Source organism: Pipistrellus kuhlii, unplaced genomic scaffold (genome assembly GCF_014108245.1).
Source record: "Pipistrellus kuhlii isolate mPipKuh1 unplaced genomic scaffold, mPipKuh1.p scaffold_m20_p_3, whole genome shotgun sequence".
Classification (NCBI taxonomy): domain Eukaryota; kingdom Metazoa; phylum Chordata; class Mammalia; order Chiroptera; family Vespertilionidae; genus Pipistrellus; species Pipistrellus kuhlii.
The window spans coordinates 6,864,530-6,890,034 of NW_023425529.1; the positions used below are offsets into that span (position 1 = coordinate 6,864,530).

A 25,505-nucleotide genomic window follows, 5' to 3' on the forward strand; every position below is an offset into this window, starting at 1 on the left:
AAATGAACCTTTAATATTACCTGCATTTATTGATAGATAGAAAATAAAGAGAACTATTTCAAATACACATAAGACAAATTAGAAAGAACAGATGTTAAATGGACACACACAATCACATGATGTCATGCCACTTTCTGAAATGCTAAAATAGGAATTAGTGAGCTTTAACGCCAGTCTTCCATTTTATTATGACAAATGCTGGCTTTGCATTATTTCCTTGGGGTTTTAAATCCTTTTGTGGATACACCGGTATTTTATTATTCCTTAGATTACAACATAAGGCATTTGAAAAGTACTGCATATAAGCAGTTTATCATGGAGGCAACAACATTAAAAGTCAAATATTATAAGATTAAGTTTTGTTCTTTCTAGATGTAGAAAATACAATTTTTAGATCACACTCCCCCCCCTTTTTTTTTTTTTTTGGTAAAACATTTGCAGAAAATGGGTAATGGTGCTTTTTCTTGAACTCTCATCAAAGGTTTGTTTGTTTTTTAAAAAGGCCAACACAGCAATTTTCTATATCGCCTAGGCCTTTCTGTTATATGTTAATGAATGCACAAGCCTGGAATGCACACCAGCAGGGGGAACTCAAACCTTGTATTTTTTTGGTATTCCCTAAAAATCTGGCACTGTTGCTCAGTGTACAAGAGATTAAAATGACACTAAAAATTAAAAAAAATTATACATGTTCTCAATTAACATATTTTTTCCTTCGTGCACAATTTCATATTCTTTCATCTAAAAGGAGAAGCGGTGTTCTGTGCTAACTGGATCTTATAAGCCTGTGTCTCAGAACTTCCTGATAAACAACAATGGAAAGACAGGCATTACATTTCCTAGTGACAGAGAAGCAGATCTAAAAATAGCCACATCCTGACTAAAAATAAACTCTTGCAAATGCAATTTAAAAGTCTAACCACTTGGAAACCAAATTCAGAGCTTAATGTATCTGATGCTGTCTTAATTTAGACCACAGTAGTTCCTTTTAATTTAGACTATATTGACACTCTCAAGAATAAAACAAAATAAACAACATCAAAACAGAAATAAAATACAAGGATTTTTCCCCCTCTCCTTTACCCTGAAGTGTGGCTCCATTTCCCACAAAATGAGTATTTCTTTTCTTTCTTTTTATAATATGAACCATTTCATAAGAAATCAAAGTTTAAAAATTAGACAATGCGGAACAATGAGTGGTAATGTAAAGATAGCAAAAATTTCTGAGTCAAGAACAAAAATAATTTAACAAGTCCTATGAATGAATGGTTCCTGGTAAAAATACAAGTTATTTCACTGTCCCCATTAAAAATCAACTTTAGCTGCTGCTGCTCTGCTGTTACCATTACTATTAAACAAATCACCTAATTTTGGTTATTTGTAAATAACCACAAATGGTTTAAATAAAATGCTTTCCTCACAAGCTTCCTTTAAAATTTTTTTGCAAATTTCTGGAGTTCCTTATCTATAGTTAAAAATGTTTTTGCTTCTGACTTAAACATTTGGGAACTGTTATTAAACATCATACATTCATTAGGATTAAAATAAAAAGAACTTTACTTTAGAATTACTTTCTAAAACTGTACAAACCATTTGAAATGTTAGGTTTGTTTTTTTAAAAACACATTAGGGCAACTTCTTAAGAGTCCTATGGTATAATTCTCTGAATCTTCCATAGAGACCACACTGAAGTTTAAGACAATGCATTTCCTTTCAAAGGAATGTTTCCCTTTAAATTCATTTAAAATAAGCAGGTTCCAGGAATTCGGTAAGTTTAAGAAACCAAATGTAGAATTTGATTCAACAAATATTTGGAGGTTTTAGGCTTTTCAAGAAAAGTTCCCATTTTCTCATTTCTTATTAAACAACTGGGTTCCCAAACAACTACAAAATTAATTTTCTGGCTCACTGTGTTTGAGCTATTCTTTTTAAGTAAGGAAGGCCAGCTTTTTGAGCTCTGTCACTTCTCTGACGGTTTTATTTGTGGTAAAAGAGTGTATGAAATTCTCCAGCTACCAGGAAGTCAGTGACTATGCACAGATCCACACAATGGTGTTTGCATTCCTACTCCAGGGGGTAGAAATACTGTGTATATTACTCTCCCCCTTTCAGCTTCCTAGAGATCATTAATCACTGGGACATGACATCCTCCCACTCATGCTCCCAGCCCCCTCCTGATATGCAGATTTAAAAGGACTATTCAGAGATCCTTAAAGCCCTGATTAAAGCCTTGTTAGTTGAATGAGAAGGAAGGCAATCTAAAATCCAGTCCTGGACTAAACATAAATTTAATACCAAATGATATTAAGGAGTATGATAACAGTACAGGTAGACCTACAGCTGTTAAATCTTCCTGGTCGAATGTGTGTTCTTTATGTTTGGGGCTCACATATCTTTATCACAGCTGGAAAATCTACTCAAGTGAACCTTAAGATCTCCCAAAGATTTTCAGGTGTAGATATCTAAGTTTACTTTAATCTAACTCAACTCAGTAATTATTTATTAATTACTTGTGCTAGGCATTGCTTCAGGCAGGCATTATGATGAAAACATAAAGTTCCCTATGGAGCTTATTTTCCAGCGTGGAGAGAACAGTCAAGTAGATAAAACAGGTTAAGTTACCTGAACAGAAGGCGATTAAGTGGTCTAGGAGGAAAACCCAGGAGGGTAAGATAGCCTGGGATAAAGGGTTATGATGGTTAGGATAGATTTCACGGAGATGGCGTCATTTAAGCAAAGATTTAAAGGAAGTTAGGGAGTCAGCCATGAGCCCTCTGGGAAAGAGCTTTCCAGGAAGGAGAAAGAGCAAGGGCAAAGGCCCCAGGACAGGAGCAGTGGCAGGTCTGAATTGCAAAGAAGTTGGTGTGGCTGCATCACCCGGCACAGATGAGGAGGAGGAGGGGGAGGAGGAGGACAGAAGATCATACAGATAACGGGTCCGATTGGTCTTGCAGGCTTTTATAACTTTACTTTTTATTCTGAGTGTAGTGGGGAGCCACTGCAGGGTTTGCGCCGTGATAGACTCTAACTTATGTTCAAAGAGCCACTCTGGCTCCTGCACTGGGTACAGGAGGAAGGACATCAATGCTGAGGAGGACCAGTTAGGGTGTTACATAATAAGTCAGGTGAGTGCACAGGGGGATAACAGTGAAGTGGTCAGATTGGGACACATTTTTAATAAATTCCTGATAAGCTAATGCAGAGTATAAGAATCCAAGGTTCTAGTGTTAGGAGGTAGAAAGCTGGAGTTACCATAAATTGAAATGGGAAACACCAAAGGAGAAACAGCTTTTTAGGGGAAGATTAAGAGTTTAATTTTGAATATATTAAGTTTGGAGTGCCTACCAGACTTCCTAGTGGAGATATTAGTAGGAAGTTAGCTATAAGAGTCAAGGTCAGGGAGAGAGATCTGGATTATAGATATAAAATAAGAATCATTAGCATGTAGATCAAGCATGTCAAACTCGCAGCCCACAAGTATTTTTGCAGCCCAGACAATATAATGGTATGTAAGAAATGTTTTAATAAAAATTTAATGTCGCTGAAACTGGTTTGGCTCAGTGGTAGAGCATCGGTCTGTGGACTGAAAGGTCCCAGGTTCGATTCCGGTCAGGGGCATGTATGTTAGTTGCAGGTGCATCGCCAGTAGGGGGTGTGCAAAAGGCAGCTGGTCGATGTTTCTCTCTCATCGATGTTTCTAGCTCTCTATCTCTCTCCCTTCTTCTCTGTAAAAAATTAATAAAATATATATTTAAAAAAATTTAATGACTTAATTTTTACAATATCCTGTTATACATAATTTTTAATAATGAACTACAATGTTTGTTAATGACTGATTACTATAATCATGTTGCATTCAATTCCCTTACACACCTTATGTGCAGGCATACCATTTCTCTCCACTAATACTAGCAGCGAATATTTTAGCAGCCGATTGCCATGTCATTAGTCTTATCCTGACTTGTTTGGTGTGTGCAATAGGAAACAATTCGCTTTTGGAGAACAAGAAAAATAAATTTCTTTGCATTACGCTTATTAATTTGTGCAATTATTCAGTATCTGGTAAATTAATGTGCAAGAAAAAATATTTTTATTGAAGTGTTCTATTATTTTATCTTAACAATAACTCATTGATTTTAGCCCTTTGTATTCAGCATGTCTCTATCGAAATAAACCTTTGTTTCTATGAAAATTTAAGCTTTTGTTTTTTTTTGCGGCCCACATAAACTTAAACCTTGTTTATTTGGCCCGTGTTAGCCTTTGAGTTTGACATGCTTGATGTAGATGGTACTTACAAATAAAAGATTGGATTGGATCAGCAAGGAAGTGTAGATTGAAAGAAAAACACACACACAAAAACCAACAAAACCCTATGAGGACTGAGCCTGGGGCAGTCTATCCTCCAGAGGCTGACTGGTAGAGGAAGAAGTTACAATTAGTGAGGTAGGAGGAAAACCAAGATAGTATGGCATCCTGGAAGAAAAGTATGTAAGACTGGATTCACCTGTGACAAATGATGTGGACAGTAAGAAGATAACTAAGAAATGTCTTCTGGATTTAGCAATACAGAAGTCACCAGTGACCTCAGTAATAGCCATTCTGGTGCAATAGTGGAACTAAAGCCTGAGGAGATTGGATTCAAGAGATGATAACAAGATTCAATCTGTACCTGGAGGAATTTTTTGCAAAGGGCAAGAGAAGACTAGAGCAGGAGCAGATAGAGAAGGTTCAAGAAAACCTGGATAATTATGGCTAGAAAGACCCCTAAATACTGCTCTCAGCAAAGCGTACCTTTTAAACCCACAGTGACCTGGTCATTGTTCTCTTTTTTTTTATTTTATTAAAAAACTTTTTTTCATCTTCTAAATAAATCTTTATTGTTCAGATTGTTACAGTTGTTCTTTTTCCCCCTCCATAGCTCCCCTTCTGGTTCCCATCCCACCCTCTGCCCTTACCCTCCCTCTCCCCACTATCCTCATCCATAGATGTACGATTAAAAAAAAAAAGTTTTTTATTGATTTTTCACAGAGAGGAAGGGAGAGGGACAGAGAGTTAGAAACATGATCAGCTGCCTCCTGCACCCTGGGGGATGCGCCTGCAACAAAGGCACATGCCCTTGACGGGAATCGAACCTGGGACCCTTCTGTCTGAAGGCTGATGCTATATCCACTGAGCCAAACTTTGGCACGATTTTTTTTTTTTAATGACATTCAACCAATTGAGATACTAGGATCGGGGCCAGGTCAGCAATCTTTTTTTTTTTTTTTTTTTTTAAATATATTTTATTGATTTTTTACAGAGAGGAAGGGAAAGAGGTAGAGGGGAGCCCTCTCACAATCTGGGTCCCCTAGGGGGATGTCAGAGAGCCAGTTTCCACTCCATCCCTGCAGGCCGGGCTGAGGGAACCTGCCTGGTGTACAAATCTGTGTACCAAGTCTCTAGTATATGAAATAAAATGAATTGGTCTAAAAGAAACATCAGAAAAAGCATTATAGGTGCTAATGTGCTGAGTGAAAGAAATAAGATTGAGAGGCTAAATGACATTAAATCAGATCTGGCCCTTTTCCCTTCTTTTTTTCTCCTCTACAGTGCATGAGCATCTTATCTTACCCCTTCTCTCTAAAATAAATCCACAATCACAACCACAGCCACATCCATATGCAACTTTTTTTTTGCATAAGCTTATTGATTATGAACAAGAGGGCTAAAAATACTTTCAGGCAGAGATAACAGAATTAGGTTGTTCTTTAATGTAGCAAAGAAGGTGGATCATACCAACTTGTTACAGTAAGTATAAACAAAAGGAAATGAAATATAATACAGATTTTAATAACTAAGATGCTAATTACTGGAAATAAAGGTCAAGTCAGCTGTTATTATAAGGTAACTCATTTTATCTCTATGTTCATGTCCCCTTGATTTCTTGGGGGAGGGAGGAAGTACTGTCTTACAGATATCAGAAAAAGTTGCTGCCAAGCCATCTCTTAACTTACACATCTCTTAGAGCACCTTAATAGGCATCTGACATGCATGTTTCATAAAACATACATGGCTTGAAAACAACACACCCTTAGAAAATAACTTTGAAAATGGAGTGAGATGTTACTTTGAAACAGTCTTTCCCCCCCTTTAAACTTATGTCTTATATGCACACACACAATGTTTTCAGGATCACTGCAAATGAGCAGAATTTAGTAGACATTACAATTCTAGTAAGCCTCCTAAAATTGCCCTTTGAGGTTGATGCAGTTTTCCTCTATTAAGTGAATTAGCTTAGGTTTATTACTGCTAGAATAATCACTTTAAATTCTGATTAAGGGATATGCAGGGCCACTCCAGACAAACTGCCAAGTCAGTAGCAACCTCAATCTTCCAGGAAAGCCTCTGAGAATTCTATACGGGTAAATTCTATACTGGCTCTAGGGTAGGGATGGGGACCATCAGGCTCTTAGGCAGTTTAAGGCCTTCAAAATCATCTCGTCTGGCCCTGCTAAGGATTAGGGTTCAGTTAAATGTTTGACCAAATATAGCAGGCTAATTTTTAAGTTGATAATGTTGTATGGCCCTCTGATGATGTTATAAATATCCAAATGGCTCTTGGCAGAAAAAAAATTCCCTCTTCTCTGCTCTAGGGAAAGCATTTTTATTTACAGTGTAGCTAATAAATAGTTTATCAAAGCAACTTTTAAGATAAAAGCAAATTTGATTTAAAAAATATATTTTAAATCAATTTAAGAAAAATAATATTTAAAGCAACTCTTAGGAAGGAAAGTAAAGAAATCCGATTACTTTTTATAAAAAAATCTGATTAAAAAAAACCTCTATAGTTTTTATCTATTTTGATGGATACCAGGTACTATGTTAAAATATTAAATTCATTCTTCAGAGAAATCCTTAGCAATATTTTGTGACTAGTGTAACAATGACTTTTAATACACTTTGTATTGAATGGTTTCACATCTTTGTATGAATGTTCTTTAACTCATGGTATCTGATTTAAAAAAAAAATCAATTTACTCCTGGGCTTATAAACCCCATTTTCTTTTAGTTTCTACATTTCTAATGCCTCTTGATTATAAAAAAAAAAAAAAAAAAAAAAAAATTATGGTAAGAAAAATGTTCAATGAAATCTTTTTAGAGACTATGATTTATTGGAGTTATCTGATTATTTTTTAAAGGCACAGTCTCAAGAAAACTGAAGGAACTTTTGACCTGTAGCTGCATAAAAATTACACTTTTCAATTGTAACAAAAACACAATCTTTTGCATACTTGCAGGAAAAAGTACATAAAGATAACCTACCAACAAACTCATTACAATATCAAATGATAAATTGCCAATTGTAACAAATAAAAGTGGATTTGCTTAAAAAAATAACAAGAATATGTTTCATTTTACTTAAGCCATATTTTGGAAAACAATATTATAAATGTTCAAAGGCAATTTCTATTATAAAGAACCCAACTTTTAAATTTATTTATAAAGCAGAGGTAATGCCAAAGTTACTTTTTTGCAGATTTAAATTTATTTGAATTGTTTAAAATGCTACTTGCATTATTATTAAGCATCATGAGCAGTTTCATGTTAAAAGTCAGATGTCTTGTTACTGCAAATCTGATCTTGAACAGAAAGAGCACTAGAAAAATGCATATATACTTATTCAGTTGTTCTCGGAGAATGATAAATTTCAATAGTAGTCCATTAATACTCTAACAGGCAAGTCATAAAACTTGATATTAACTATTTTTTATATATTATTACTTGAGACAGATTCAATTCTATCTCCATGTGCCAGTAGCTCTCCGTGGACCTGGCCGCTCCACACCCGCCGCCCAGAGGCTCTTTGTGGCCCAGAGGCCCATTCGCACCCCAGCCAGGCCAGAAGCCCATTTGCAGCCACGCGTGGAATGCTTGCCTCATTGCTGGAGTGAAGATGCAAGCATTCCTCACCACTGTCCAGAGGTCCTCTGTGGACAATGCAATGAGGCAAGCATTCCACCAGGCCACTCATGCTGCCTGCTCTCAGCAGCCACCCCCCTGGGACTGGGGGACTCTGGTGGGGCTGAAAGGACTGGGTGCTGCCATATTTGTGATGGAATGAGTTAATTTGCATATTACCATTTTATTAGATAGGATATATTTTATTGATTTCAGAGAGGAAGGGAAAGGGAGAGAGAGAGATAGAAACATCAATGATGAGTGTCACTGATCAGTTGACTCCTGCATGCCCCACACTAAGAATTGAGCCTGCAATCTGGGCATGCATGTGCCCTGACTGGGAATCGAACTGTGATCTCCTGGTTCATAGGTCCATACTCAACCAGTGAGCCATGCTGGCCAGGCAAGATTAAATTCTTATAGTTTATAAAATATAATTTATATTGTTTAATATATATTAAAGGCCTCTGAGAGGCTGCTGATCAGCCCCACCTCTCTGATCAGGCCCAGAGACGCTACTGGCATAGAAATCGACCAGAATAAAATCTCTAAGGAGCCAATGGCTGCCTAGGAGGTGGAGCTTTTGACACTGATTGGCATAGAAACCGACTAGTCAGAACCTAATCTGGGTGAACTGCGAAGGCAGAACCTAAGGTGGGGGCTGAGGAGGGGTTTTAAGGGCAATAGTTATTTGGTGTAAGGTGTAAGAAAGTGGTTCAATTTTTTAATGACAAGTTTGGCAGTATAGTGCACATGGCTGGCTATCAGTCCAGATATAGGGATTATGTATCTTTGTCTGCCAAGAGCATCTCCTCCTGCTGAAAAAGGCTCCCCCTATTTAAGCAATCCTATATTATATAATCTATATTAATAAAAGAGTAACATGCTAACTAGACTGGGTCAACCGGCCATCATCTGGACTCCCGACTTCCTTTCGGACAAAGCCGTGGTGGTGGGGGCTGAGGCAGAGAGGGCAGTTGGAGGGGAGATCAGGCTGGCAGGGGAGGGCCTTTGGGGGCAAGATCAGCCTGGCAGGGGAGGGAAGTTGGGGGCAAGATCAGGCTTGCAGGGGAGAGCAGTTAGGGTAAGATCAGGCTGTTGGAGAGGGCCGTTGGGGGTAACCAGGCCAGCAGAGGTGGGCAGTTGGGGGCGAGATCAGGCTGGCAGGGGAGAAGAGTTGCGGGTGAAATCAGGCCAGCAAGGAAGGGTAGTTAAGGGTGATCAGGCAGGCAGGCAGAGGCAGTTAGGGGCAATCAGGCAGGCAGGTGAGCGGTTAAGAGCCAGTGGTCCCAGACTGTGAGAGGGATGTCTGACTACCAGAAATCCCACAAGGGATCCCCAATTGGAGAGAGTGCAGGCTTGCTGAGGGATAACCACCCTCCCCCATGCACGAATTCCGTGCACTGGGCCACTAGTCTATAATAATAAAAGTGCTAATTACACCAGTGCTTCTGGATGGAACCGGGGCTGTGACGGAAGCCCAGGTCCCAAGTGCCAGAATGAAGATGGTGCTGGCAGCTGGGGGGAGGAAGACCTACTTTTGCATGAATATCGTGCATCAGACCATAGTTAAGATTATATATGAACTTGGATAAACTGCTTATCTTTCTATGCCTTAGTTTCATCATCTATTGAGAAGAAAAAATAATAGTACCTATTTCATAAAGCTAGTGTGATGATTAAAAGCAGTTAATCTTTATAAAGAACTTAAAATAATGCCATACACATTATTCAATAACTGTGTGCTATTATGATAGCTGTTCTGGGTTTTCTTGTTGAATGCAACAAATGCCAAATTCTCTTCTCTTGTTGGGGCTAAGTTTATAAGTCAAAGGGGACAATGAAAATAGCTCATTAGAGCATAGTAATGATTTCTAACTTACCAGTTACCCGATTTATTATGATATTTTCACTTTCTTGTGCTTATAGCAATTAAAATTAGATGCATAAAAACAATAAGAACTGGAGATCACCTACCTGTGCAACTCTTCTGTTTTGTCTTCAGTTGGACCTGCAATTAGTAAACAATGGCGAAGGACAGCTGCCATGACACGGAACTGATGAGATTCACTCTATGGCACATAAAAAAGAGATGAAAAATTAGAGATTGAATGCCTTAATGAAGGAGTTTGGTACATCACTACATCGCTGGGAATTTATTATGGCCTATCTGCCCTTCAAAACAGTCATTCTTATCCCATACATAAAGAGGGCATAGTCATTCTCACATCAGTAGCTACAGCCACTCCAGAAATAGCTGAAACCAGTAGTTGTTGATCTAGCCACTCCCTTGCAGGGGTGGGGATCCTTTTTTCTGCCAACAGCTATTTGGATATTTATAATATCATTCAAGGGCCATACAAAATTACTGAATTAAAAACTAGGCTGCTATATTTGATCAAATATTTAATTAACTGACCTCTATGCCTTGACAGGGCCAGACCAAATGATTTTGAGGGCATTATACTGCCTAAGGGCTGGATGTTCCCCACTCCTGCTTAGAGCATGTCAGGCAAAGAGAGATAGGATAGTACCCACTCACTCTTTCACCTTAAGACCAATTCAACTAGGGATCTTTTACATTTCTAGAAAAGCCTAGATTATTTTGTTAGATAGTATATTGTTCCAGATTACTAGTCATTAGAAAAGTTCATACAGATGTAATGCTATCAGATATTTTAGGAACGGGTTGTATATCCTTAATAAAAATATCTCATCTCTTAATTTTCTAAAGTAATGGATTAAAATCTATAATCTATCGACTTTATTTTAATGAACCATCTTAATCTCCTAGTTTCTCCAAATCTTGCTAAGTCTCCCCAGAATTACCAGCAAGTGATGAAAAACAGGTGACCTGAGTTTAATCTATTTTTCCAATGTTTACTCATTGGTAGTGGTGTTAAAAACAGTAGGAAATAAGCTAAGTTCAGAATAATCACTTGGTTTACTACCTTATTTTTAGTGCAATCTCGGGTCACTACAATTTCTATAATTACCCACATCAAGATCCTATCTATCTTCTTCCAGAATTTTAGTAATTAAGAAGACATAAAATTAATAATTATGATAGCAATTCCAGATATACTATACTTTAGAAAGGCTACTTCAAAAGTACTGAAAAAATTTATATATATAATTTAAAGTCCATATGAAGTGGAATATGCTCACATATTATACACATATACCCTATATTCATATATATAATTCAGCCCTTCTAGAAAGAATGTCTCTTATAAAATCTAACAAGCAGTAGGGCACACTTTCATTACTCATAATGCAGAATGCAATATTTTAAACAGAACGCCATTGTGGGTGGATGCAGTGGCATAATAGAAAAAGCACTGCACTTAGTGTCAGGCGTTTAGGTTGTGACCTTAGGACAAACCATATAGCTTCTTTGATCATGCATCTACAAAAGCATGAGCTTGTTAAGGTTATGAAAGAATTAAAGAAGATGAAACACATAAAAGTGCTCAGTATTTTCAAAATATGCTTTTTGATTTTAGATATAGGAAGGGAGAGGGAGGGAAACATCAATGAGACAGAAACATTGATCATCTACCTCCTGCATGCTCCTACAGGGAATCCAGCCTGCAACCCAGGCATGTACCCTGAATGGGAATCAAAACGGTGACCTCTTGGTGTATGGGATAATGCTCAACCAACTGAAGGTGCTCAATACATTCAATGAAACATTTGAAGGTGAGGAGCAAGAATGAGGGAGAAAGGAAACAACAAAAAGTGAGATTGATAGAGCTGAAATGAGTGATATTGAAATAACTGTGTGGTGGTGGAACAGGAAAGAATAAAGGAGAAAAGGGACCAGTGCAATGCCAGAGACATGAAGGCTGGCAGGGTTGGAATGAATGCTGTCCCTTTTGCCATCCATCTTCAAATGCTTGAGTCAAAATTCTCTAATATGTAAATACTAGAGGCCCAGTGAACAAAATTCGTGCATGAGGAGGGGGTCCCTCAGTCTGGCCTGCACCCTCTCCAATCCAGGATCGAATGGGGTATGTCTGACTGCTGATTTAGGACTGATCCTGGGAATCAGGTCTAAACTGGCAGTTGGACATCCCTCTCACAATCTGGAACTGCTGGCTCCTAACCACTTGCCTGCCTGCCTGATAGCTCCCAAGTGCCGCCCCTTGCCAGCCTGATGGCCCCCAACTGCCTTCCCCTGCCAGCCTGATCTCCCTAACTGCTTCTGCCTGAGCCCCCACCACTGTGGCTTTGTCTGAAAGAAAGATATCTGGTCACCTGGTCTAATTAATGTATTACCTTTTATTAATATAGATACTTTTATTTACCCCAAATTATACCAAGCACAAAACTCATCTATTACTTAATCACATTTTCTTGGTTTGAAAATTAACTGGGAATTTACTTCCTTTTAAACTAATTTTCCTTTATTCTAGGTATCACAGGCCTTTTGCAAAACTATCCTTTTTGGTTTTTCCATATTTGCAACTGTAAACCCCAGACTCTACTTCCTTCTATCCCATTTCCTCCTGTCCCAATTTTCATAACACCAATTCCCAAGTTGTAACCTAGATTTGCCATATCCTCCTTTTATAATAAATCCACTAAATCCTATTTCTCCACTCAAAACAACTACTGAAGTCCCTGATTGTTGCTTCCACTCTTGGAATCAGATTCCTTTTGAGACTCTAGGTCTCAACTGAAATCTTAGAGAAGCCCCTTCTTTGACCACCTTATCTAAAGTAGATTCTTTCCTTCATTATTTTCTATCACTACATCTTGTTAGAATTTTTTTTCAAGAAATCAAAATTTGTAATTCCACATGATTATATACTTGCATATACACGGTTTTCTCCATAACCTATTACCTTCACAAGTTTAAAGGGTATGTATATAATAGATGTTCAATCAATTTTTAAAATTTAGTGATTTTGAGAAAGAGGGAGAAAGAGAGAGAGAGAGAGAGAGAGAGAGAGAGAGAGAGAGAGAGAGAGAGAGAGAAACATCAATCTGTTGTTCCACTTATTTATGCACTCATTTATGCATCTTATATGTGCCCTGAATAGGGATCAAACTCACAACCTTGGAGTATTGGGTTGATGTTCTAACCAACTAAGCTATTCGACCAGGGCTCGATTATTTGTAATATAAATGGTAAAAAACAAAACAAAACAAAATGTGCCCAAATTATTAAGTGTACATCTAGATCAATTTTCACAAAATGAGCACATTCATATAATCAACACAAAAATGATGCAATGCTAAGAGTAAGAAACCCAGAATTCCCTCTTGGCTCCTCCCAATGATATTCCTCCACTACTCAATGGTAATCCTAATGTATCACATTATAGGCTTGTAGTTTGTTGTCATTAAACCTTACATGAATGGAATCATAAAATATAGACTCCTTTGTATCTGGTTGTGAAATTCAGCCATGCTGTTGCGTGTAGGTATAGTTTGTTCAGTTCATTGCTTGAGAGCAGTGCTATTTGCAGTGCAGTTTGTGAGCCACTGCTGGTCTACACCCTATTTGCCACTGATCTGCAATGCCATGAGTACAGAAGGTGCACGTGAGCATTTAAAAAATTTCTGAGCAGTTTGACATTGTGTGTAATATATTATATAAGAGTTTCATTCTGACAGCTAGGGGGAAATCTGGTCCTTTACCACAGTTAGGTTAAGAAAACACTGCTGCATACAATGAATACATTACAATTTACTTATCCATACTACTCTTGGTGAACATTTGGATTATTTCCAGGCTTGGGTTATATTGAAGAGTGCTGTTATGAACATACTTCTTTACATGCCATTTGGTATGCTGGGTCACAGGGCATATACATATATGAAGCTTTAGAAGATACTGTCTGCCAAACAATATTTCAAAGTGTTTAAATCAATTTATACTCTCACCAGTTTTCTACAGCTATGCCAACAATTGGTATTGTTAGCCTATTTAATTTTAGTCATTCTTGTGTGCAGTGTCTCATGGTTTTATTATGCATTTTCCTGATGAACACTTTTTCATATGTCATCTGAACAGCTCTTTAGTAAAGGGACTGTTCAAGCCTTTTGCCTATTTTTCTGTTGGGTTGACTGACTTTACTTATACGTATTTGTAGGAGTTTTTAATGTATTCTGGATAAAGTCCCTTATTGCATATATGTGTTGCAAATATCTTCTTCCACTTGGTGGCTTACCTTTTTACTTTCTTTTCTTGATGGACTCAATTGTCAACTTCCCCTCTATGGTTTAATCTTTATTTTGTCCTGTTTTAGAAATCTTTGCCTATTTAAGAAATGTTTGACTTGTTTAAGATAAAGTCATGAAGATAATCTTTTGTTTTCTTCTAAGAACTTCATTATTTTGCCTTTTATATTTAATTCCCTTATCCACATTAAAACAATTGTGTCTGGTACAAGGTAGAGATTCACATTTGTTTTTTCCATACAGCCACACAATTGCAATTTATTAAAAGCTCACCTTCCTTCCACTGTACTTCAATGTTACCAATATCATAAATCAGTTGACTACATATATGAGGTTTGTTTCTAGACTTTTTATTTGACTCAACAGTCTAGGTCTCAACAATATTTGTTGAATGAGTGCTATCATTTAAGAAGTATTATATAACAAAGGTTACAGTGATCTGTTAGGTTTTTTTTTTTGTTTTGTTTTGTTTTTTTTTTAATCCTCACCCAAGGATATTTTTCCAGTGATTTTTAAGAGTGGAAAAAGAGAGGGAAAGATAGAAACTTCGTTGCTAGAGAAACACATCAATTGGTTGCCTCCTGTATGTACTTGGACCAGAGTTTGGGTCAGGGAAGAGCCAGCAACCCAGGCATGTGCCCTTGACTAGAATCAAACCCAGGACCCTTCATTCTGCAGACAGAAGCTCTATTCAGTGAGCCAAACCAGCTAGAGCCCTACCGGTATTGTTGCTTATTTTGCTGTGTGATTTTTCCATAGACAATTTAAACTCTCTGATTTTTATTTAGTGTCCTCATTTCTCAAATGGAGTTAATGTTACTATCTTAGAAGGATGATAGAAGGTTTGAAAATAATCTATATTAATAAAAGCCTAGGTGGTTCTTGAGCCCTCATGCACGATGTCATCACAAGATGGCCACCACAAGCTAGACACAATGAAGGCGGGTCCCAGTGGAGGAGACAGGTCACAGCAGGGGAGGACAGTTGTGGGCAACAGGCTGGCAGGGGAAGGTAGTTGGGGGCGATTGGACCAGCAGGGAGGGCAGTTGGGGGTGATCAGGCCAGCAGGGGAGCAGTTAGGCGATTAGGCTGGCCCCGCAGAAGTGGCTAGGGGCAATCAGGCAGGCAGGCAGGTTAATAAGCCACCAAACCTGGATTGTGAGAGGTATGTCCGACTGCTGGTTTAGTCAGACATCCCCCAAGCGGTCCCAGATTGGAGAGGGTGCAGGCCAGGCTGAGGGACACCACCCTGTACACGAATTTTGTGCACTGGGCCTCTAGTTACTCTTTATAAAACGTTATACAAACCCAGTATATACAACTGTCATTTGCTTGCTTCATGATCTTAGTTTTGATATCTTTAGGGAATCAATAGTCTTTCCTCTGATATCATACTATCTCCAAATATTGTCAAGGAAAAGAAGTCTCTAAGGACAAAGGGAGGAAAAAGAGAGAGAAAGCCAAGTAGGTTTGTTGTGAAAATGAAAATGAGATGACAAAACTTAGGAAATTCTTTGGGATTTCTTTATACAGCCTGTATTTCTTAATATAGATTCTGGTGTACTATTGCTTTTTTTCTCAAGTGCAAACTGTAGAAGATTTCACTTTTGTTTGGTAAAGGTACCAATTTCTTCATACCTTTTCATTCAGAGCTTTAACCAATCTAATCAATGCCTGAGAGAAAGTCTAAAGGGAGAATATGTCACACTAATGAGTCCTAATCTGGTTTTGTTATCTCAGTGTAGTTCTAATTTACTTCGATAAAATTTAGGAAACTTGTCCTATATAAATTCACTTTCAATTCTAGAAAAAGTAAAACAGACAAACACAGACAGGTGTTCACAAATGCATTAAACATTCTTACTTGGAAATATTTCAGGTAGCTTTTTATCCTATGCTTTACTCTGGCCCTTTTGCTTACCTCTAAATTGTATATGTTCAAAAATCTCTCTCCTTATTTTACATCTACCATGGTGCTGGGCATAAAGTTATAAACACTTTTTTGAATTAACTGACAAAAGGAAATGTTTACAAAATAAGAGTGCTGTAATCCCCCCAAAAAAGCTAGAAATCTGCTCATCTAAACACTGTCATTAAATTTTTTAGGCTTCTAGAAAATGTTTTACTAGCTTTGAAAATTCATACTTTCAAAAATACCATAAACTTTCCTTTCTTCCTGTCAACCTCAAGTGATTTCTCCTATACAGATACCAAACTATATCACATTTTATTTTTCATTAAGAAAATATTTACTGAACACCTACTTTGTGCTAGGTATGTTGCTTAGTGGAAAGGCTATGTTAATGAGGTCAGACATAATACTCCCAAAGATCTAAAACATATAGCATTTGAAGCAACTGTACATTTCTGAGGTGATTCATTTTTCCTTTCAAGTAAGAAAATACAGAGAACAGTAAATAATGTAACAAACAGTTGTATATCCACCTATGTTTATATGTCTGATTTTCCTATTAGACCGTTGGTTCTTTGAGGTCACTGATGCTTTGTCTTGCATCTTGTGTGCCTAACACAAAATTGACACATATGGGGCAATAAATGTTTGTTGAAAAATGATTCTGCAAAAAATATCACACAGTTTGAAGGTTTATTTTTACTTAATATCATGTCTTTTTTCTTACATTTCCTTCAAAGCCTCTAAAATAATCATGGAACTAAACTCTTATGTTACAGAACTTTTTAATCCATGATATAAAATCTAGTTACAACCTAAATTAAAAAAAGAAACAGCAATAGCAACAATCAAATGTGTTTTTTTTAAGTGAGGCTGGGGAACATGGAAGCATTGCCCACTCATCCATAGGGGCTACTCCTAGGAACTTTAAGGCTTCAAGGAACACATATTGGAAACCACTACTCTATAAGAACATTTGTTGTGAAAAGAAATCAAGATTTTAAATGACTCAATTTTTGTAAAAAATGTATACATGTTTCTATTTATACTAGAGGCCTGGTGCACAAAATTAGTGCACGGGCGGCTGAGGGGGGAGGGGGTGCCCTCAGCCCAGCCTGCACCCTCTCCAATCCAGGTCACTCCTCTCATAATCTGGATTGCTGGCTCATGACTGCTTGCCTGTCTGCCTGCCTGCCTGGTCGCCCCTAACTGCTTCTCCCCTACCCACGCCAGCCTAGTCGTCTCTCATGGGCCCCCACCAACCTGGTCACCCCACACAGCCTGTTTGTTCAGTCATTTGGTAGTCCCTCACTAATTCCCCTACCGGCCTGATCATAGGCAGCCATCTTGTGAGGGTGTGACAATCAATTTGCATATTACAGCTTTATTATATAGGATATTATACAATGGAGAATGGTTAGAAAGATATACTTAAAAATGCAACTAGTGCTTATCTTTGAGTGATAGATAATTTGTATTTGTTTATTGCTTGTATGCTCTTTTCCCCATGGATTTTCTATAATTAGCATGTATTATTTTTGTAAAAAGAAAAATATTATTTTTAAAGTTAAATTTTAAAGTTGGATTTTTTTCTGTATAATACATTTTCCATATCCCTTTATTTCAAATGGCATTTTAAAGCATTAACAATTCTTTCAGTATATGCTCAACTGGAGAAAGATGTTTTCATTTTACAGTCAAGGAGATATTAAAACCCAGGTAAATGGACTTTTACTGGCAAGTTTCTCTGCACTCTTAGTATAGATTTTCTTCCTTTTTATTTTATCAATTTTCTTTATGGTAGGCTGTAGGTATCTCACTAAAAATACTTTATGCTGATTTCTGCATCATTTCACATGCTGTTCAATTTCTGTGAAATGTTCATCCTTTATTCTTCAAATGGCTGAATCATTCTGTCTTCAGATCTCAGGAAAGATTTTCAGAGGTCTGTGACTGTACTGAGTACTCTCAATCATTTTACTGTTTCTCTCCTAGCATTTCACACAATTTAAATTATATATTTGTTCATTTATTTATTACCTGTTTCACCAAAACTGGAATTTCATAAAGGCAGAGAGACCTATTATTGTCAATATATTACACAACACCTAGCATAACACCTAGCAATTGTCCATAAATATTTGTTGATGGACTGAATGATTGACTAAATGTTTGCTAACATTTGAATCTGGGGACTCAAGTGGTTTAGAATCGCTTTTCCCACACTCTTGCCTAGATGGATTGGCAAGCTGCTGTTTTCAATACAGTCCAAATTTCTGATACTATACAATAAGCCAAAGTCACACTAATGGGGTACATTTTATAATGGCTGTTTCATCTGATCTTCAACTCAAAAGAGGCAGTAGGTCTGCAGAGATGTCTGCTGCAGGACTACTGATCCTCGCTCACATACCTTTTGGAGAATAAACATTCTATAACACAAAATGTGTATTTGCCACTTCAACATTTTCTAAAGCTTCTTCCAGTCTCACCCATTAGTGCTAATCTCAATTTACTGATATTTATTACATGCCATCCCATAAATACTAGTATACTGACATGTAGCTACTGAATTATAAACCCTTTTTATCAGGAATCTGAACAGTGTGAGCTACTATTTTGGGCACAATTTAAATAACAGGGAATCCAACAATGGCAAACCAACAGCCTCAGAAAAGCTCTTGCAACTAAATGGAAAACTTAAAAACACCAAAACAAACAGTGTAAGAAAAATAACTATAGAAGGTACCAAATAAGCATAGAAGACATAGCATTTTAAATACTTGCAACTATTTGGTTTCAAAGCATAAATGAAACATGTGGGCTTTCCACATTTTTTTCTGCCAAGTCCCAAGAAAAACTGACCATACTATGATCATCTAAAATAGCTGTTAGAACTGATCTTCAAATATTTGGTTTCAAAATATAGATCTATTTGCACTTTAAAACTCAGATGCCTGCACACTACCACTACAGCACTGCACTAAGATATACTTTCAAAAAAAGTTGCTGGCAAATGAGGTCTTTATTCACCGTAAGAACTGCTTCAAATGGACACAGAAAATGTTAACCTAAGTCCTAAAGTCAATTGTCCAAAAAAAAAAAAATTTGTTCTGGCACCGAAATGCTTTTCTTTTCTTTCTTCTTTTTTAAAGACAGGGTTAATCTCACCAGTTATTCAAGATTAAGGTGAGAGGGTAAATGTGATATGTTAAGATTCTAGAAGCAAGAAAAAGAAAAGTTTATATCCGCTTCACTTAAAATTGTTGACTTCCTTAAACTAAATTTCTTATTTAACATATTGTTCTTGTGGATACTGAAATATAAACTATCAAATATGCCTTACTTTGGGCTGCTGGACAGTCCAATCCACAGAAAAGGATCTTAGTCTAGAAATAAGTCAAGTGGTTTAAAATAACTGTTCCCATACTCCCATGTAGTTATGCTTGTTTCCTAGGACTGTACAAGCATGGATATCTAGTTGTAGTCCTCCACTTCTGATTGTTATCTAACACTCTAAAGTAACACTCTAGGAGACTGGGATGATATGTGATACAGCCTCTTACTCTTTTGAGCAGACATTAATTCTGATTGATCAATTTCAACTGGCTTGATTTGTCTTAATTTTTAAAACAGCAGCCACTGAAAATACCTAAACCTTTTTAAACAACATTGTTTTGCTTTCCTTAAAATTTTATAATTTAAACCTTATTCCTCAAAGAGGCATTCTTAAAAAAAAAAGAAAAAGAAAAAAAAAGACACATAGTACAACTCAAAAAGGAACTATATTTGGCTTCTTAAAAATAGTGGTCCAACTTCACCCTTATTCTTCTGATTAGTTACACAAATGGAAAGAGTAAGACTTAAAATGGCTAAGAAATTAATTCTGATTCATACAACTGGGGAACTCAAAATTTTTTCCATTTCCCGACTTCGTATTCCTCCCCTGCAGGCAGCTCTAAGGATGCCCCAGACAAATTAAATCCCACAGTAAATAAAACCCTTCTTAACCTTACCTCTTTATGCACCTTCCAACTGTCTACCGTCACATTGAAGAGAGCTTTGAGGGCCTCAATGGCACAGTCTGTCTCCTGAGGTGAGAGAGGAGGTCCATTATGGTCTATGGCCGATTCATACTCATCGGTCCACTTGATGCTAAAGGCACTTTCCAAGATCTGGGTTAGCAGCGGTAGTCCCTGGAGCTCATAGCGCAATTGTGACCTGATGTCAGTGTGCAAAAGTGACAGGACGAAGAGCAAGCGCAAGTCAAAGCACTTTATGTCATTGATAAACTTCCGGTCCTTGCACTTTCTCAGGAGGTTACAGAGCTTTGCCGCAAGATTAAGTTCCAGGCTGAGCTGCTGTGCCATCTGACTGTTGAACACTATGTTACACAGACATTTTAATGACTCCACAATGACTGGGAACTCGGACACCTTCTCCAAAGACTCATCCAACTCATTCAGCTTCGCTAGTCGCAGCAGTATCTGCATATTTTCCTTGGTTGTTACAGGAACTAAAATCTTTTTGTCTCTGGAGAGAATGCGGAGAACTTCCAGGCAGGTCACTTGACATGTTGTTGGGACGTCCTTCACAAGGACTTTAAATATCCCTTCGCAGAGTTTCTGGAAAACAAGATTGAGAATGCAAAAATCATTATTTGGCTTAAAACAGACTGTTTCTCTACCAATGTATTTAATAGCAGCTCAAGATCTAACTAGAAAGGCTTTTATTATTTTTAAATAAAAAAAAAATGTTAGAACTGAAAGAGACCATATATTTGGTATACTTCTTTCATTTTATAGATATGGAAATTGAGAACTAGAGAGGTTATCTTGCTTGTACTGAGCCAGAGTGAATTAGTGGGGAAGTAAGAGCTAGAATATGGATTTCCTAACTTCCAGCCAATATTCTTTCTATAAAATCACTATTCTCTTTTAAGTTGACTAGTTTTAAATTTCTCAAATAGCTTTGTTCTCAATGGAATTTTAATTTCAGACTACATATAGGTAATATCAGGATATAAGGTAATCAGTCTGAATCATAGCTGTTCCCTTCCCAAAAGTAAAGATTAATGCCTCGAGATTTGGTTCACAATTGCTCACAAGTACAGGTTCTCGTAAAAGACTTTAAAAAAATCTTTTTTCTGCCGAATGTTAGCTGTGATATTTCTCCTAAATTTAGAATTCTATGTCAGTAGTCCCATGTTTTGTAAACCTTAGAACTCTCTTTAGCTAACATGTAATAACATTTAATCACTGAGTGACACCACAAAGATCTTTTGCAGGCAAAACTGCTAAAATTATTGTAAGTTTGGTTGGTTCCAAAGAAGTCTTAGTTAATATATATGATGCCTTTGAGCCAAACACAAAAAGGCACCACTCTCTGGGCCAGATAACTGTAAAAGTGTCCCTACTGGATGAATAAAATTTTAAAAAGCCCTCTTCCTCTGGTAGCCCTGTGCCAGCACACATGGCTTGGGAAGTTCAGAGTGTGGGAAGATCTTAGTTCTCCTTTGTTCTCTCAGTGCAGAGCACAGAAGGGAGGGAGGGAGACACGCAGAGATAAATATTAATGTGAGAGAGACACACTGATTGGTTGCTTTCTGCACACTCCGAATAGTGTGCAGAAAGGGCCTGCAATTCAGGTACATGCCCTTGACTGGAATCAAACCCACAACTCTTCACTGCAGGCTGCCGCTCTACCCACTGAGCCAAATCAGCTAGGGCAGTACCCATTACATTTTATAAAAACAATAGCAATAACAACTATAACCAATATAAAATTTTACAAAGTTTTTATTAACCTATTATCAGACTTTAACTCTTTAAATAAAAAGGGCTCTCTACCAGTCAAGCATTGTGATTTTGGCAGGAATCCCAGACTATGTGCACCTTCTCAGTAGATCCTAGTCATACAGCTCAGCTATGGAAATTAAGCTAATTCAAAACATACTAGCTCTGTAACTAGAAGAGGAAGGAAATTGACCTGACAAGCTAAAAAAAAAATGTTTGTAGCAATATCAACTCTATCCCTGCCATACTGGATAATTAGCAGGGTCTTTCATTTAATGTTTTAATATCATTATTAAATCATTTTTTAAAATGAATGCAGTTTCGGGATAGGGTAAAGAATAATGTGCCCATTATTAAAAACTAGAGGCCCAGTGCATGAAATCCGTGCAGTTTTGTTTGTGTGTGTGTGTGTGTGTGTGTGTGTGTCCCTTAGCCCAGCCTGCACCCTCTCTAACCCGAGACTCCTTGAGGGATTTCTGACTGCACATTTAGGCCTGATCCCAGTAGGCCTCCCCTGCCAGCCTGGTCACTCCTAACTGCCCTCCCCTGCAGGCCTAACTGCCCTCCCCTGTTGCCATCTTGTGGCGGCCATCTTGTGTCCATATGGGGGCATCCATCTTTGACCACATGCGGTGGCCATCCTGTGTGTTGGAGTGATGGTCAATTTGCATATTACCTCTTTATTATACAGGAGGATATTTAAATCAAGAAAATTCTTCTCCAATTTCAGATCTTTCACATCCAAGATCACCCCTCCTAAAAAAAACATCACTCTACATATGACTTCTTATATGTTATATTCCTGGTGCTGTATTCAAATAACCTTTATTCCCACATAATTTTACTTAAGAGAGAAACCATCTACATACATATTTAAGAAATATATAATAAAGTATCATAAAATACTATATATATGAATTTGGAGTTCTGCATACCTTCCTTTCTAAACCAAAACAACAATGAAAAATTTAGGGGCAATATAGCTCCTTTCTTCCTCTACTGTCAGACTCGAGAAAGAAAAAGAGAAAAGCATGAATATAAATGAGAATAGTTAAGGCTATAAAACAAATGAACTGTGACACTCTGGGACATAAGACACTTACATGAAAAAGATTAGAGGTCCCTACAAAATTTATAATTAAAAATTGCCTCATCTGAGGGCTGATAGATCAACTAACAACCAAAGATAAGAATTCTAGTTTTTGTTGTTGTTTTTTTTTTTTTAAGAATTCTAGTTTTAAAGCAGTTTTCAATTAATCTAGTTTTAAAGCACAGTTTTCTTAAACATGCCACTTCTCATTACAGACTTGCCTCACACAATGACGAATAGGTAGCTTTTTGCTATAATGTCTCTTCAAAAGTAATATTACTTCTTGGACAATGGCATGTTTCCCCTTCTTTTGTATTGTAACTTAAAATAAATCAAAGACATACTCAAAATATAAAAAAGGTGATATTTAATACAGTCATTGCTTTATTCAATACAACCATTTATATTCAGAGAACATTATAAAGAACAAAGTAATAAATCATCTACCACATTTGGATGAATCAGAAAAGTTTTCTTTGTATATGTACACCATGCAAGATATTTTTATTGATTTCAGAGAGGAAGAGAAAAGGAGAGAGAGAAACATCAATGATGAGAAAGAATCATTGATTAGCTGCCTCCTGGATGTCCCCTACTGGGGATCCAGCACACAACCAGGCATGTGCCCTTGACCAGAATCAAATCCAGGACTCTTCAGACCACAGGCTAATGCTCTATCCACTGAGCCAAACCGACTAGGGTAAAGAGATAGTATCCTATATAATCCTATATAATAAGAAAGGAATATGCTAATTATCCTTTATGCCATGAGGTGTGATACCAACTGTATAACAACTGGATCAGGGATCAGCAGGAGGGTGGGGCAGCAAGCTACAAACAGGCAGCAGAGAGCCACAGGAAGGGTCAGGGCAGCAAGCTATGAGGGGGGTTACAGGAGGGCAGGGCAGAGGGCAGAGAGCTACAGGAGGATGGCAGTAAGCTACTGGCACACAGATTAGTGCACAGGGCTACTAGTTTTTCATAATTTCTCCAAATTTGAGTGTGCACATTGCTTTTTAAAAAAAGGTGTTCTTATATTTTGCCCTAAGAATTGTTCTGTGCTATGATTTTCCCCATTGATTTTACTCTCCTTAAAACATGCCTTGTTCTCTTCAAAAATTTTCTATAGCTCATTGTGCCCACAGAATTTAGCTGTAATGAGCCCAGCATCCTCTTTCCTAATGATGTCTGTCACAAACCCCTTCCTTTTCTTTTCCAAGTGCTCCAAACTGACTTCCAAGACCCTAAACCTATGTCTTGAGCCATTTCCCCTGCCATTCCTTCAGCTTGGTATGCCGTGCCACCATGTCTGCCATTCTGAACTCCACTCTTTTTCTAAGGCTTAGGTCAAGTTTTGGTAGGTTATAAGCCTCCCCAGCCACTTCCTCCTCTGCTTTCTTTCTGTTTGTGCCTACAACAGCACTTAGTTTTTGCCTTTTTTTTTTTTTTTAGAATGAGCTGTTGGGGCATCTTATTCCTTCTCCAGATCCCTGGAGAACAGAGGCTCTGTTTCGCCGTATTCCAGTGACTGGTCCAGGTGTGCTAAACTATTTTTAAGTGCAAGAAAACCACAAACTCCCAAAGTTACCTGCCTTGAAGTCTACCACCTGACTCTCCAGCACTTTCCAAAGAATGACTCCTTTGTATTCCTCCTTCACCAGCCACCACTCACTATCAAATCTTCCTTTGTTTGCAAGTACAGCAGACCATCATATTTTAGGTAAAAATATTTTTATTTACTTTCAAAGTATTCATTTCTAAATTTATTTTCATTGTTCAGATGATATATTTTTTAATCTAAAAGTTACTTTGGTATTGCAGATAATCATGAAACACATACTTTTTCCCATTAAAGTCAATAAAAATATTTTCTGATATTAATAACTTTTCACTTAGAGGTCAGTTTTTTCAGGAATGAACTAAAGTCATAAATCAAAGGTTAGGTATACTTATAAATTATAATTAATGAAAGTCAAAGAGTCTGAGGAAAGGCCCTTTAAATATGCTCATTAACTTAGTAATGGCTATTTCTATAAAGTTAGAGTGTAAGACCCAGCAGCCTACACTAAGAATAAGGTACCAAATTGTTGGTGGACAACTATCAGTTTTCATCACAAGGCCTACTATAATAATTAAACTAAGTCTTAGATAAATATACTTATGAGGTTTTATATTATTTTCTCATTACTCTGAAATCTGAGTTAGTCTTACTACTTTGGTTATCTAGTTGAAAAAAACTTATATGGGATAAAATGCATTCTCTAGAATAGTGCTTCTCAAACTATTTGTGACAAAGGAACACATTTTTGTTCCTTTTTTTTGTTTACTTTCCCATAATTTGCAGTAGAACAGTACTTTCGTAAAATACAATAAAAGTGAATCATTAAGATAAATAATCACATCCTTGGCTACCACAGCAACATTAAGTTACTATAAGGTTTGCTACTAGACCACATAGAAACAGGTTCATGAGTTGAGAGCAGTATAACAAATTTAGAATGTGCATTTAGAAACCATTAGGAGAAAATAAGTATATAAACAACAAAAAAAGAAACAAAAATGTGGTCCTTTGTCACAA

General features: G+C 37.2%; 1 protein-coding gene across 8 annotated transcripts in view; it reads right to left on the reverse strand.

Moving 5' to 3' along the window:
• Window positions 1-25,505, reverse strand: part of RIC8B (RIC8 guanine nucleotide exchange factor B) — a 98,608-nt gene that overhangs the window by 48,851 nt on the left and 24,252 nt on the right. For all 8 annotated transcript variants that reach the window (XR_004991352.2, XR_004991348.2, XR_004991346.2 and 5 more), the window contains exons 3-4: window positions 20,059-20,667; window positions 9,916-10,010 (exon numbers count right to left, since the gene is read on the reverse strand). Coding sequence is in view for 3 of the 8 variants with exons in the window: in XM_036457733.2 (XP_036313626.1) it covers window positions 9,916-10,010; window positions 20,059-20,667 (704 nt within the window). In the remaining 5 variants the exon portion in view is untranslated. The remainder of the gene's footprint in view (window positions 1-9,915; window positions 10,011-20,058; window positions 20,668-25,505) is intronic.